Raw genomic sequence first — 13,155 nt, 5'->3', positions numbered from 1 at the left:
TGAAGGCTCCAGCTCAGGAACTGGTGTGGGCAGAGCCCAGGGCTGCCTCAGGGGCTGGTTCCAGCCACTGAAGAAAGTCCTCCCCCTCAGCTGGGCACAAAGGGGAGTTAATGCAGGTCTCTCCCGCACACAGATTCCTCTGGGGAGAAGCAGTGACTCAGCCTGGGCCCCCAGATCACAATAGAGGCAGCAGCCTCTGACCCAGGAAGTTCAGCCCCGGATCTGAGCAGTAACATCTTTGAAGCTGCTCCTCATCTACCTGAAGAATAAGGGACATGAATGGCTCAGGGTGGGGATGGCAGCACCAGGGTTTCTCCTTAGGGAAAGGGCTGGTCAGGTGGGCTGAGGGAAATCTGGGCCTGGGCTCCCCTTGGCAGAGGGTTGGAGGAACCCAGGACCCCTGTGCTAGGCACACTATAATCTAAACTGTAAGTGGCCCATACATAGCGTAGGGAGGAGACAGGCTTGGGAAATGCCTGTCAAAGTGAAAATGGCTCCCAATGGTGTTTGTGCCAAAGATGATAACACGGAAGGGCAGCGATGACCAAGGAGAGAATCTACAGTGTTGAAGACAAAGCTGCCTACATCACAGGAAGTCACTGCCCCGCCCGGAGTCAGGGAAGCACCAGCACTGCTGCAGGGGACAAGAGGAAACTGAAAAGGATGCCAAGGCCATGGCTGGCGACGAGCTCCCATGTGTGGTGAACAGGGTGAGCACAAGCTGGGCTGTATGCACAGGAGGACAGGGAGCAGGAGCAGGAGCAGCGCAATGATGTCACCTCTACATATGGCTCTGGTGAGACTGGCACTGGCTCACAGGTCCAGTTCTGGGCTCTGCCCTGCAAAAAGGACATGGAGACACTGGAGGGGCTCAGAGAAGAGGACTTCAATTTGAGGACTTCAATAACTCGGACATAGGTTAGGGGTTTGTTATAGAAGTGGATGGGTGAGATTCTGTGGCCTGCATTGTGCAGGAGGTCAGACTAGATGATCATAATAGTCCCTTCTGACCTTAAAGTCTATGAGTCTATGAGAAGAGCTCCAAAGATGAGCCAAGAAAGACCTGAAAAACCTGCCTCTTTGCCTATGGAGCTACATGTAGTTAGCCTAGCCAGAGATGGCTGAGAGGGGCTTGATATGTCTCCAAGTACCGGATGTGGGGAAGATTTGATACTAGAGCTTCTTAGTCTAGCAGACCAAAGGGCAGAGGGTCCTGGGTCCTGCAGAGCATTGCCCAGCCCTGTGGCTGCCAGGCAGAGTCACTGGGGGCATCCTGGAGCTTGGCACAGAAAATCCCCCTGTCCATCCCACTAGTCCCACAGCCAGAGGGTGATTTCTCTCCCCTCTCCCTACAGGACTCCTGAGTTAGATCCTGGGTGTTGGATCCCCAGCTGGCAGGAGTTTCACATCTGTCTCTCCCAGCACCATACCCAGCCTGGAGAATGCAAAACCAAGGGCTGGTCCTTTCCTCTCACCCTCTGCTCCCTGCTCTCTGCCCTGCTCCAGCCTGCGCTGCTCCTGCCTGGGGACCAGTCCCTGTCGCTCAGTCCCAGCAGAGCCCTGGGGCCAGGGCCTTTTTGCCGCACCAAGCGGCGAAGGAAAAAAAAGAAAAGAAAAACCCAATTGAGCTGCTGCTGAAGTGCCGCCAAAGAGGAAGAGAGGGAGTGAAGGACCCCCCACTGAATTGCCGCCGCAGACCCGGATGTGCTGCGCAACAACGGACAGAGTGCCGGCCCTTTCTATGGGCCGCCCCAGGCACTTGCTTCCTTCACTGGTGCCTGGAGCCAGCCCTGCCTGGGGCAACCCCTCCTGCGTTAACCCTTTCCCTGCCAAGCCCAGCCCCACATTCCTTCTCACTGACTCCGCTGTCTTCAGGGATCTTTGAGACCCTCTCAGTGGTGCAAGTAGAAATAATTTCTTGCCAGTACTGCACTCATGGGAGAGACAGAAGGGGGAACACATGATCTCCCCATGTGACCCTCCATGGGACTCCTCTCCACCCTGCCCCCAGCCCAGGGCCCCCACAACCTCCCCATCCCTTCCAACACTCTCATTTGCATATACAAACATCAACATGCTTAACTACTCACTTCCCTCCCACATATGTAGTATTCAGTCTGTTTATATGGAATATGGGAGTGGGGTGAGGAGCCATTTCAGCATATGTATGATTTAATAAAAAACAATTTTTAAGTAGAACTGTCCCCTAAACTGCTTTATGGTATTGTACCCAAACATTGCATTTCAATTGGGGATTCAACTTCCTTTATAGGAACAGACTCCTGAAACTCTTACCAGTCCACAAAAGTGGTCCATAGTCATGCAAATAGTCCCATTGTCTTCAATGGGATCAATCAAATGATTAAAGGTTTACAGGATTAGGTTCCAAGTTTGTAAATTGTTTTGGATGAAACTGACAATGCCTGAGCTGTCAGATCAGAAGGAGCTTCATTCAAATAAAGGTGGGAAGATGTGTGATAAGTCTCGAGCAGGGCCCCCAGCCCTGAAAATTCCTGACACCACGAAATAATATAACTCACCACCCATGGGGGGCAGGGCCCTGCTGACTGAGAGATGGCACACAGTGGGGGCTGTGCTGATGGACCAGCAGCCAGAGCAGCCAGCCCCATCCGCTGCATCTTGGCCGCACCACCTGCCTTGCACACCCACTCCCATCACTGGCCACTGGACCCCCCCACTCACTTCTAGTGGGCGGGCGACTGGTGAGTTGGGATCTGGCCAGTAGCAGGACCCCTCAGTACTGATGTGGGGGACACAGAAAATACAGGACAGTTTGCCCGTTTTTAGGAAAAAGTTGGGACACCGGCAGGGGGGCTTAAATACAGGACTGTCCCTTTAAAAATGGGACATCTGGTCACCCTACCCAGGTCCCAACTGAGTGGTCTAACCACTGCTAAAAAAGTTACAAGGTGAACATCACCTTTGCCTCCTCCTTTTCCACTGGTCACTGTGTGAGAAGGCTCCAAACTCATTCTCACAAGGAACAGCTGAGGCACCAGAGCCACTGCGTTCCTGCCTCTTTATCACAAATGACCCTTGCAGAGGCTCTGACTTTCCAATGTGCCAGGGGGTGATTGACTCTGTCCCAGACTCCACCCCTACTCCACCCCTTCCCCCAAAGCCGCACGGACCTGCCTCTTCCTGCCCCCACTCCACCTCTTCCCACCCCCTCCCCCAAGTGCACTGGATCCTCGCTCCTCCCCCTGGAGCCGCTTGCATGCTGCAAAACAGCTGATGGGTGGGAGGTGGAGGCGCTGATCAGTGAAGCCTGTCTGTGGGCGGGAGGCACCAGGGGGAAGGAGGAAGCTGATGGGGGGCTGCCGGTGGGTGCATTTCTTCCCTATAGGTGCTCTAGCCCCAGGATGCCCATGGAGTCAGCACCTATGCCCCCCTGCACAGTGCGCTAGCTGTTGTGGATCCATTCTTAGGTGCCTTCCTCTCCCGGTTCATTGCACAGCAAGCCTGAGCATCACAACGCCTCCGGCCCTTGGTGGGACCAGGTCTGGGTCCTTTAGCCCAGAATGTCACCACATCTTCAGGCTGATGGCTCTTCTCCAAAATCAGAAAAGTTTGCACCTCCCCCTTATCTGTACAACACAAAGAGAAGTGTTAACAGTGACACACCTGTGCAGCGTGTTGGTGTGTGCATTGGGACGGGAGAGGCTGGCAGAGACGACTTGGCCATGGAGGGTCAGGGTGTGCGAGGAGGGGGGAGATTTTTTTTTGCTGCAGATTGTAACAACATTACAACACCTCCCAGCACCGCAGGTGCCTTCCCTGACCCCCTGCCAGTCACGCTGTGCAGCGGCTGAGCAGCTCAGCTTTAGCTCGAGCAGGAGACGAGGGTGTTTTAAAATGCAGGAATCCCGGCTCAGCCCCTGCTGGGGACCCAGCTAGAAAGACTCTCCCCACCCCCAGCTGCTTCTGCCTTGGCCCCTGATCAGCACAGCTGCCGTGGGCGTACAGCTGGCAGCAGCCTGGGGCCTCAGGGCCACGCCAGCTCGCCTCTCTGCACTCGGCTTGGCGGGGCCGAGCTGGGGTTTCCACCCAAGGAGAGCAGCTCAGTGACCTGCTCTGCAGCGGTGAGGCAGGGGAACAGCGAGGGGAGAGACGGGGGGCGGGGAGAAGGGTTGGCAAGGGGCAGGGCTACTCTGTTCCCACTCCGGGCTGATCTGTGGGCTGGGCACGGGGGTTTCCCGGGAGGGAGCTGCAGGCGCTAGAGAGAGACTCTGTTTATTGCTACGGGTGGGGAGCTCCGGGGCTGAAGTTCCTGGCTCAGCGGCTGCTGCTTCTTCTTCCATTGTGACCCGGGAGCCCGGGCTAAGCCGCTACTGCTCCCCAGTGGGGTTTGTGACCTGCATTAATCCCGCTCTGTGATCAGCCGGACGGGAGCAACTTTCTCCGGTGGCTGGAACCAGCCCCGGGCTCTGCCGACGCCAGCCCCTGAGCCGGAGCCTGCAGGTGAGGGGAGAGACCCAGGGGAAAGAGCTGGGGCCTGTAGTGTGAAAAACGCGATTTGCTAGCAGCAGCAATTACTGATATGCGAGGTTATTTGCAGAAGCTAGTCCTGGTTTGGTCCCGCTCCCCTTTCCTATCTTCTGGTCCAGGGGTAGCAAATTGTAACTCACGTGGGTACCTCTGCCAGAAGTTGCTACCACTCAGATTGTAGGACTCTATGGGCCGCCTTTGGCCATCAGTGGCTACACTAACGTTCTTTTCTATGCAACAACGGGTGTCTGATGAAAAAACTTGGCAGTGGTGTGGGATGGAAGCATAAAGCCTTCAGCTTCCAGACAGCCCTGCCTGGTGTACAGATGTATCAATTACCTCTTAATAGAGTGAGGTCATTTACACATCATTTATTATGCAGTTTATACATTTTTTTGAGTATTTATTATTAAAATATAAATTAAATGTCACAATGACATACATCTGCACAATGGTAACAAAGGTAAATGATGAAGTGCTAAGAGTAATGAAAATAACATTTTAAAAGTAATCAATTTAAGGGAGCCAAAGTATATTTAAAATGGATTACAAGAAAGGGAGCTCAATTCAGGGAATCCCAGTAGCAGACAAGAAAAATCTGTGAACTGCTCAGAGACTTTATGTGGTCATATAAACTGATAAGGGATTCTTTGTTTCTGAGGGGGTGCATATGTAAAATATTTCACTGCATCAAGTCTCATGTAGCACCTCAGCTAGCAAGGAGCTGAGGTGACTAGGCATTGGGATGCCTGTACCTTTAAGAACCCAGCTCTGGGAAGCCCATGCTGAAATGCACTGGGGGGAGGGATCAGAAAACTTCTCTGTGTGCCCCCACCCTATTTTTGCAAATACTGGTGTCTCAGTCCACCTGGCTAACTCTTACCCCCCCCCCCGCCTCTGCTGGGGTTTTGCCCTCAGTCACCCTCTGGCAGTGCCTCACCCCTGGGCTTAACTCCAGCTCCTCCCCCCAATTCCTAATTTTGCCCCTCAGCCCCATCCCAAGCCTGCCTCCAGCTGCTTGAGCCCCCCCCCCCCGCCAGTGAATTTCTGCCCTTTGCTCAGATCCTGGCCCCCTCTCCTCTGATTTCCTCCTTTTAACCCCTGTAAAAAGCAGTCCACAGAATCTGATGCCAAGTAAGGGCATGGTGAAGGGGCAGTGACTTCAGCAGATGTTACTGAGCATGCTCAGTACACCTAACTAGCAAATTAAGTCAGATAGCAGTTTTTCACATAACACCTGACAGGAAAGTTATGCTGCAGAAACAGCCCCTCCTTGCCCCATCTCTGCTCCCAGGGGTCTGTGAGTCACAGCGCTGCTGCCCTCCCTGACACACCCCCTCCTTCCCCCCCCCCCCCCGCTTTCCTCCCCTGAGTGCGAGCTCCCGGAGAGCGAACGCCCTGCAACTGGGCCAGGGACTGAGTCTCCCAGCCCAAGGGGAGGGGAGAGGGGCAGGAGGGAGACAGGGAGAAACTGGAAGGGAAGCAGGAACCAAAAGTGGGGAGGGAAGTTCCCGGCTCCCAGCCCTGCCCAGCTCAATTCACTGCAGCACCCTGGGGCAGATTGACTTTTCTGGGGAGAAGGTGGAGAGTAGGAAAAGAAAAAGCCAGTTCCTGCCTCTGCCTGGTCCCACACTGCTGTGGGGGATGCGCTTCCCAGGGGAGATTCCCCAATATGGCTCCTTTTATCCTGCTCTTTCGTGACCGCTGGAGCACACAGTGATGATTAGTGTTGGGTGCACAATTTTAGTCTAAAGGAACCTTTTCAGATGCTTATAATACACTGATAAGAATGGTCAGACTGGGTCAGACCAATGGTCCATCTAGACCACTATCCTGTCTTCCAACCATGGCCAATGACAGGTGCCCCAGAGGGAATGAACACAACAGGCAATCATCAAGTGATCCATCCTGTCACCAATTCTCAGCTTCTGGCAAACAGAGGCCAGGGACACCATCGCTGCCCATGCAGGCTAATAAGCCATTGATTGACCTATCCTTCATGAACTTATCTAGTTCTTTTTTGAACCCTGTTACAGCCTTGGCCTTCACAACATCCTCTGGCAATGAGTTCCACAGGTTGACTGGGTGTTGTGTGAAGAAATACTTCCTTTTGTTTATTTTAAACCTGCTACCTATTAATTTCATTTGCTGACCCTAGTTGTTCTGATATGAGAAGGAGTAAATAATGCTTTTGTATTTACATTCCCCCACCAGTCATGATGGATTATCATATCCCTCCTTAGTCGTCTCTTTTCCAAGCTGAAAAATCCAAGTGTTATTAATCTCTTGTCACATGGAAGCTGTTCCATACACCTAAATCATTTTTGTTGCCCTTTCTGTACCTTTTCCAATTCCAATATATATATATATATATATATAATTTTTGTGACAGGGTGACCATTTCTGCACACACTATTCAATATGTGCACAATATATTTTCTGTCTTATTATCTATCCCTTTCCTAAGGATTCCCAACATTCTGTTAGCTTTTTTGACTGCCACTGAGTGGATATTTTCAGGGAACTATCCATGATTACTCTCAGATCTCTTTCTTGAGTGGTAATAGCTAATTTAGACCCCATCATTTTTTACTATATGCATTTTGGGAGTCATGCACTCTGGCAAGTCCTATGTTCATCTTTAGGGATGAAATTCTCTGTCCAGGGGTGAATATTTTAGAACGTTAGAGGGAAATACAAATAGTCTGCTTCTGAGAAGGGGCCAGAGAAAAAAGATGCACTTACTAGGGGTTGGTGGTCGGGGAAGGGAGCAGAAATATTTTTCTAATTTAAAAAAAATCTCTTTTCTAGCAATTTTAGTGCCTTTTGGCTATAGATTTGACAGAATTCCTAACCTAGACAGGCTGCTCTCTGTTGTCTGGTGAATATCTCTGTCAAAATGTGTCCATACAGACTGAGCTGTTTGTATTCAATAAAATGTGGTTACTAATTTAAGATCCAATCCCAAAGATTGTTACGTACATTCTTGTCTTTGAGAATCTGATTATTCCCATTGACTTCATTTAATAACTGTTACTGTGAGGGTTTAAAATGGTGTCAGTGTTTTTAGCCCATGTAAGACCTCCTGGGTCTCTGCTGTAATTAGGTGTCTATGGCCAGGATATTAGATGCTGGAGCAGAAAGTTCATTTTCTCAGCCCATACACAAGCAGCTGAGTAAAAGGGCTGCTCATCAGCAGTGTTGGGCTGTCAGAACTGAACCCCAATGTGGCAGGCTCAGCACTTACAAAAATCAGGCCACTTATTGAGAGAACTGCATGTGGATTTAAGAGCCGAAATGTAGGTTGCTTTTTCAAAAATCTTGACTCAACCATTTCCCTAGTACATCAGAGTCTACATTTGTCTGCAGAGAAAGAATCTGGGATGGATAGAGGATTTAAATGGATTAAAGCCCCTTCTGAAACCTCTCCAGGCTGCAGAATCACATCCAAGATTCACTCGAGATCGTCCCATCCTCCCAGGTGACGGAGAAGGGAAATGACTGCAGCTGAGCTGGTGACCTTCGAGGAGGTGGCTGTGTATTTCACTGAGGAAGAATGGGCCCTGCTGGACCCAGGTCAAAGAGCTCTGTACAGGGACGTCATGCAGGAGAATTATGAAACTGTGACCTCGCTGGGTAAGGATTCCTGTCCCCTCCGGTTTTAGAAGTTGGGGGCAGAGGCAGGTTTCTGAAGCATCTGCATCAGATTCTGTACAGGGATAGTCACTGGTCCCCTGTATTCCAGAGGGATCAGGCCATGTAATCTGCAGTTCCTGTGTATAAGAGACAGTCCCCCAGTGCATCATATCCCACAGGACAGGAGATTCAGGGATGTAATGATGGTGTGGGTCTCCCCCTAATCAAAACTCTCAAGTGGGAGAAAAAAAGAACAGGAGTACTTGTGGCACTTTAGAGACTAACAAATTTATTTCAGCATACGCTTTCGTGGGCTACAGCTCACTTCTTCGGATGCATAGAATGGAACACACAGAGAGAAAATATTTATACATACAGAGAACATGAAAAGGTGGAAGTATGCATACCAATTGGAAGAGTCTAATCAATTGAGATGAGCAATCGTCAGCAGGAGAAAAAAAACCTTTTGAAGTGATAATTGAGATGACCCATAGAAGGTGTGAGGAGAACTTAACATAGGGAAATAGATTCAATTAGTGTAATGACCCAACCATTCCCAGTCTCTGTTCAAACCTAAGTTAATTGTATCTAATTTGCATATTAATGCAACAAAAAAACTTCAAAAACAGACTCCAAAGAGAGACTGCTGAACTCGAATTAATATGCAAATTATGCCCCAGATCCCTACATGGCCCCTGCAAGGATTGAGCTCACAACCATGGGTTTAGCAGGCCAATGCTCAAATCACTGAGTTATCCCTCCTCCCCGGCTCCAGTTGCCATTAGTTCTTCAAGGGCTGTCCCTTGTATTAATGTGCTGAACTCTTGGGAAGTGGGTGTTGTCTGAAGAAATGGATCTTTAATGTCCCACAGCTGGGCAGATGGTTACCGGTAGCAGCGAAAATTTGGATACAATTTGCTTAATGCAAAGCAATTGATCTGCGAGACTCACAAAAGCATGTGTCTTCCTAGTAAGCCTCCATTCCCCAAGCATAATCTTCAGTAACTCTATTGGCCGGTTACAGTATCCTTATTAGCAAGCAAAGTGGGTACATCAATCAAAGAAAATCTTTTAAGCCCCAGTGGTTGGCACTGCTAGGCATTGGGGAGATCAGATGTCTAACGGAGCAGGGTTTTAGCTACCTTGACACCCGCTGTCTCCTCTAGGTGCTCAGGTGTTCAGAGAAGTCCTTTTCTTAGGTCAGGAGTCTTTTTCTCTCGTCTCTCCCTCCTCTTCGAATCAGGGGCGGCTCTAGACCCTAGCAAAGCAAGCAGCTGCTTGGGGCAGCCCATTTGCAGGGGCAGCAGCTAGCAGGGATCGAGCCTGGGAGCTGAGAACCAACAGGGGGCCCTGGGAACTGTAGTTCCTTGGTTAGCTCCCTGTCTATAGAACCAGCCCTGGAGCAGGGAAAGAACTACATTTCCCAGCATTCCCTTGGCCACTACCAACAGGAAAGGGGGGGAGGGATTATGGTATCTGAAACCTCATGCTGCAGCTTGCGCTCACTGCTAGAGTGGGATGGCACTGTGAATGGGGAACAAGTGTGCCCAAGGAGTAGAAGTCTTTGGCCCAGATAGCCCCTTCAGAAGACATCCCCAGACTGGCTTAGGGATACTGGTGTGACCTCACCTTGCAGCCCCCAAAGAAGGAATTGGGTGGACTAAATGGACAGTGCCCCTCTCTATCTGAAGCCTAGCAAGGGAGGTACGTGGATCCCACTAGAATTTAAAATGAAAAGTAAGGGAGGGGAGGCTCTACTGGACTTGGGCAGCTTTAGATACAGTACCAGGCACTTAGGAGGATTTCCACTTCTGAGCCATGGAAGCAGAAATTGACTTTTCCTTTCCAGATTTAGCTAACATTCAGAAAGGAAATCTAGCACCTGCCTTCCAGATTTGAACACCTCAAAATTCAGGAGTGCTCAAGCTAAATTTGGACAGCTGTTACTTCATTTCTCCCAAATCAAATATACTGATCCACTGTAATTTGCTGTAGAAAAAGTAGTGTTAGCCAAAAGGGCTCGTTTCCCCCTGGAGCTTACCTAATTACACCAAGGAGGCACGGAGACAGGAAGACAAGTACCACACCCTTTATTGATCGGTCAGCTGAGCGGGTGTTCCTCTCGGCTAGTGCCAGAGAAAGAGACACACCTTACATGGCCAGATGGGCTTACCTTTATACCCCGAAACAAACAACTTAGCCTACGTTTGTCTACGTCATTTGGTTGACCTATAGACCCTGTACATGTATCTATTAGGGGATAATTGGGTACGCAGGATACATATATCATTTTGTGGGGCCTACAAGATACATCTGTTGAGGATACATTTGTCATTCTGAAGGGGACACAAGATACATCCGTTGACCCTTTGTACTAGATACTTTGGATGCATACATGTGAACGCAGCTGCATACACTTGGGGAGCCAACATATACTTGGGGAGCCAAACAAAACTGATAAGCGAAATAGCTGACTTAGGTAGATACACGGCCTTCAGTCTAATGAGTTCTGTAAGCTTTCCAACACAGTTTGGACAAGCATAACATAACTTTGGTTTACTCAGGCCTAATACGGAAAGGCTTCATTAGCACTATGATTTTCCAACAACTCCCCCCTTTGAGAATACTCACCAAACCTTTTGGCTGAGTTTTCTCACACTTTGAGGCCAAAAAGCAATGAAGCTCTGCAGAAATATTTACAACTGCTTTTTTTTTTTAAGCTTAGTCACCCCCAACCCAGGTATAAATGCATGGACAAAAGAGTGGAACCTTGTTCATTTAACAACGAAGGGATCGGGGCACTGACTATAACTCAGGTAGGTATACCCAGTGGTTTAATTTCCCAGATGTCTCAGTGAATAATTTAGTCCCATATGCATCCTCCCCATGGACCCGGCAGGATTCGGTATGTGGGAGCCCACACCCTAACCGGTCCATATGCTTGGAAGGAGCACTGTAAATGTTACACTTCCATTTAGAAAGTGTCCAAGTATGTCTCCATGACCACAGATCAGATGGTACTTCTGATGTGTGTGTAAGGGCAGTGGGTCAAGTCTGGTGCTCAAGATCACTCCAAATGGCCATCAGCTGGTCATTCAGGAAATCCTGAAATTTTAAACATACTAGATCCCACTGCAATGCCTTCCCAGTCTCAGTGATTTTTAATACCATCCCTGTCAGTAACTTCTGGGTCGTAGAACTAAGGGTGGAAATGACATGTAACTCACCAACTTCAGCGTATACTTGGGTTAGCTGAACTTCATAAATAAGGCTAGTGGCCCTTTCTAGTCGCCCAATTTCTTATTATGTTCTTGGCCTTTGAAAAATAATTCAGATGACTGCAACACTATTGGCCCCAGCCCACAGGGATCTGGTCAATTCCCTTTCCTTCTATAGGAAATAACCCAGGCTCTTTGTTGTGCTAATCTAATGGCAGCCCCTTGTGAGCAATCTGGGTATGTAAAAGTGATCTGAAAACTGGATAAAGACAATACCATTTAAAATCCAATGAGGGAGGGCAAGACATACTAAAGGATTTATCCAAAACACAGGGCGCAGCCTGTAGAATAAACCCCAACATTCAATTAATACCACATTCCCAAGCAGGGGTCCCACAAGTTTGTTCCTGCCAGTGTATAATTCTTCGATTCTTCACCAGGGTCAGTTCTCAATGTCCTTTCTGGTCAGGAATTCCTGGACTTTGGCAGTGTCAGTGAAGTGAGTGTTTCTTCTAGAAAAGTTCAAAGGCACAGTTGGTCTGTCAGTGGACAAGGGAGAGGTTAGCTAGCACGTCACCTTGTCCTTTTTCCCTGCTGTCCAGAAGCACAGTTGAACTAGAAGAAAGAATAGGCTAATTATCAGTAGGAGAATTCTCCTGATGTGGAGGGGTCTTTTTGCAGTGAGAATCCTGGGTTCAGGCAGTCAGTCTTTGGCACTTCACAGCGGTGTTGGTAGTCAGCAGGATTCAATAAGGGCCTTTCCAGCATGGAGCCAAAGCAGTCTTTCGTTGGTGGACCTGTACATTGATCCGGTCTCCAGGTTCCATGGAGTGGCAGGGCTGCTAGGGTCTTCGGGTAGTGCGTCTTTACCTGTGTAAAAAGGAAACCTAACACATTGCATTAGTGTCTGTGCAGATTTTACATCTGCTTGGGTATATTCAAGCCCCCCCCTTTTCTGGTTGTTAAAACTTGGCTAACTGTGAACAGTGTCCTTGAACGAAGTCAGTGTATCTTTTTTTTGGACTGAGCTCGCTAATTAAAGTTTTTCTCAGTTAACTCGTTCTTTTTCCTTTTTCCCTTTTTGGCTTCCTTTTTTAACCTACAAAGGAAACTTTTACTTTTTACTTATACGCCTTTTGTTAACAATGAACACATACACATTGCTGTTATACAGTACATTAGTCTTATTATTTAATGTATGCCACATATACCCTTCTACTAAAATAACCTTATTACAGAGCTTTGGAACAACAAGCCAGGACAAGCACACCCACTTTGATGAGTTGATTCAATACAACCTCTAGTCCAATAGCTTCCCACCATCCCCAGCCCTCTGGCTAGAAATCTGAGGTAGCCAGAAGGATCCCATGTACAATATGGGGAGTGGGTTAACTTTTTATGTCCTTGCTTCCAAAGACTGTTAGTATGCAATTTGGCCAATGCAGTTTTTTTCTTTTACTTAAGAAAATACATAAGACTTTAGTATATTACATTTTTCTGATGTATTCGAACACTTTGTATTTTAAGTTGAACAAAACAAATATCTGCATTTCAATTCAAGCCTTCTGCTTTATTTCAAACCAGACCATCCCATGAAAATATTAAACACATTCTGGCCACTTGAGACAGACACCACAAGACAGAACATAGAACACAAAACATAATTTTTACTCTGCCAGTAAATCATGGTATGTTGTATGCTGTTTAGCTGGCATTAGTTTTCTTTGATTATCTGAAAGACAAAAACAGAGGTCTACCCCTTTTGGGCAGTCAATTATTGCTTAAAATATAC

At 48.5% G+C, this 13,155-nt stretch overlaps 1 protein-coding gene across 2 annotated transcripts in view; it reads left to right on the top strand.

Annotated features, from left to right (window-relative positions):
• Positions 1-4,075: 4,075 nt before the first annotated feature.
• LOC123345079 (zinc finger protein 75D-like) overlaps positions 4,076-13,155 on the top strand; it is a 28,547-nt gene continuing 19,467 nt past the window's right edge. Inside the window, exons 1-2 of one of the 2 annotated variants that reach the window (XM_044981727.1) lie at positions 4,076-4,103; positions 7,879-8,145. In XM_044981727.1, coding sequence (XP_044837662.1) covers positions 8,007-8,145 — 139 coding nt within the window. In that variant the 5' untranslated portion in view covers positions 4,076-4,103; positions 7,879-8,006. Of the gene's footprint in view, positions 4,104-4,201; positions 4,483-7,878; positions 8,146-13,155 lie in introns of those variants that run through there. The other variant, XM_044981726.1, reaches the window with a different exon arrangement.

Source organism: Mauremys mutica, chromosome 12 (assembly GCF_020497125.1).
Source record: "Mauremys mutica isolate MM-2020 ecotype Southern chromosome 12, ASM2049712v1, whole genome shotgun sequence".
Lineage (NCBI taxonomy): Eukaryota > Metazoa > Chordata > Testudines > Geoemydidae > Mauremys > Mauremys mutica.
The sequence above is the reverse complement of the archived record's forward strand: the minus strand, read 5'-3'. Positions and strand labels throughout refer to the sequence as shown.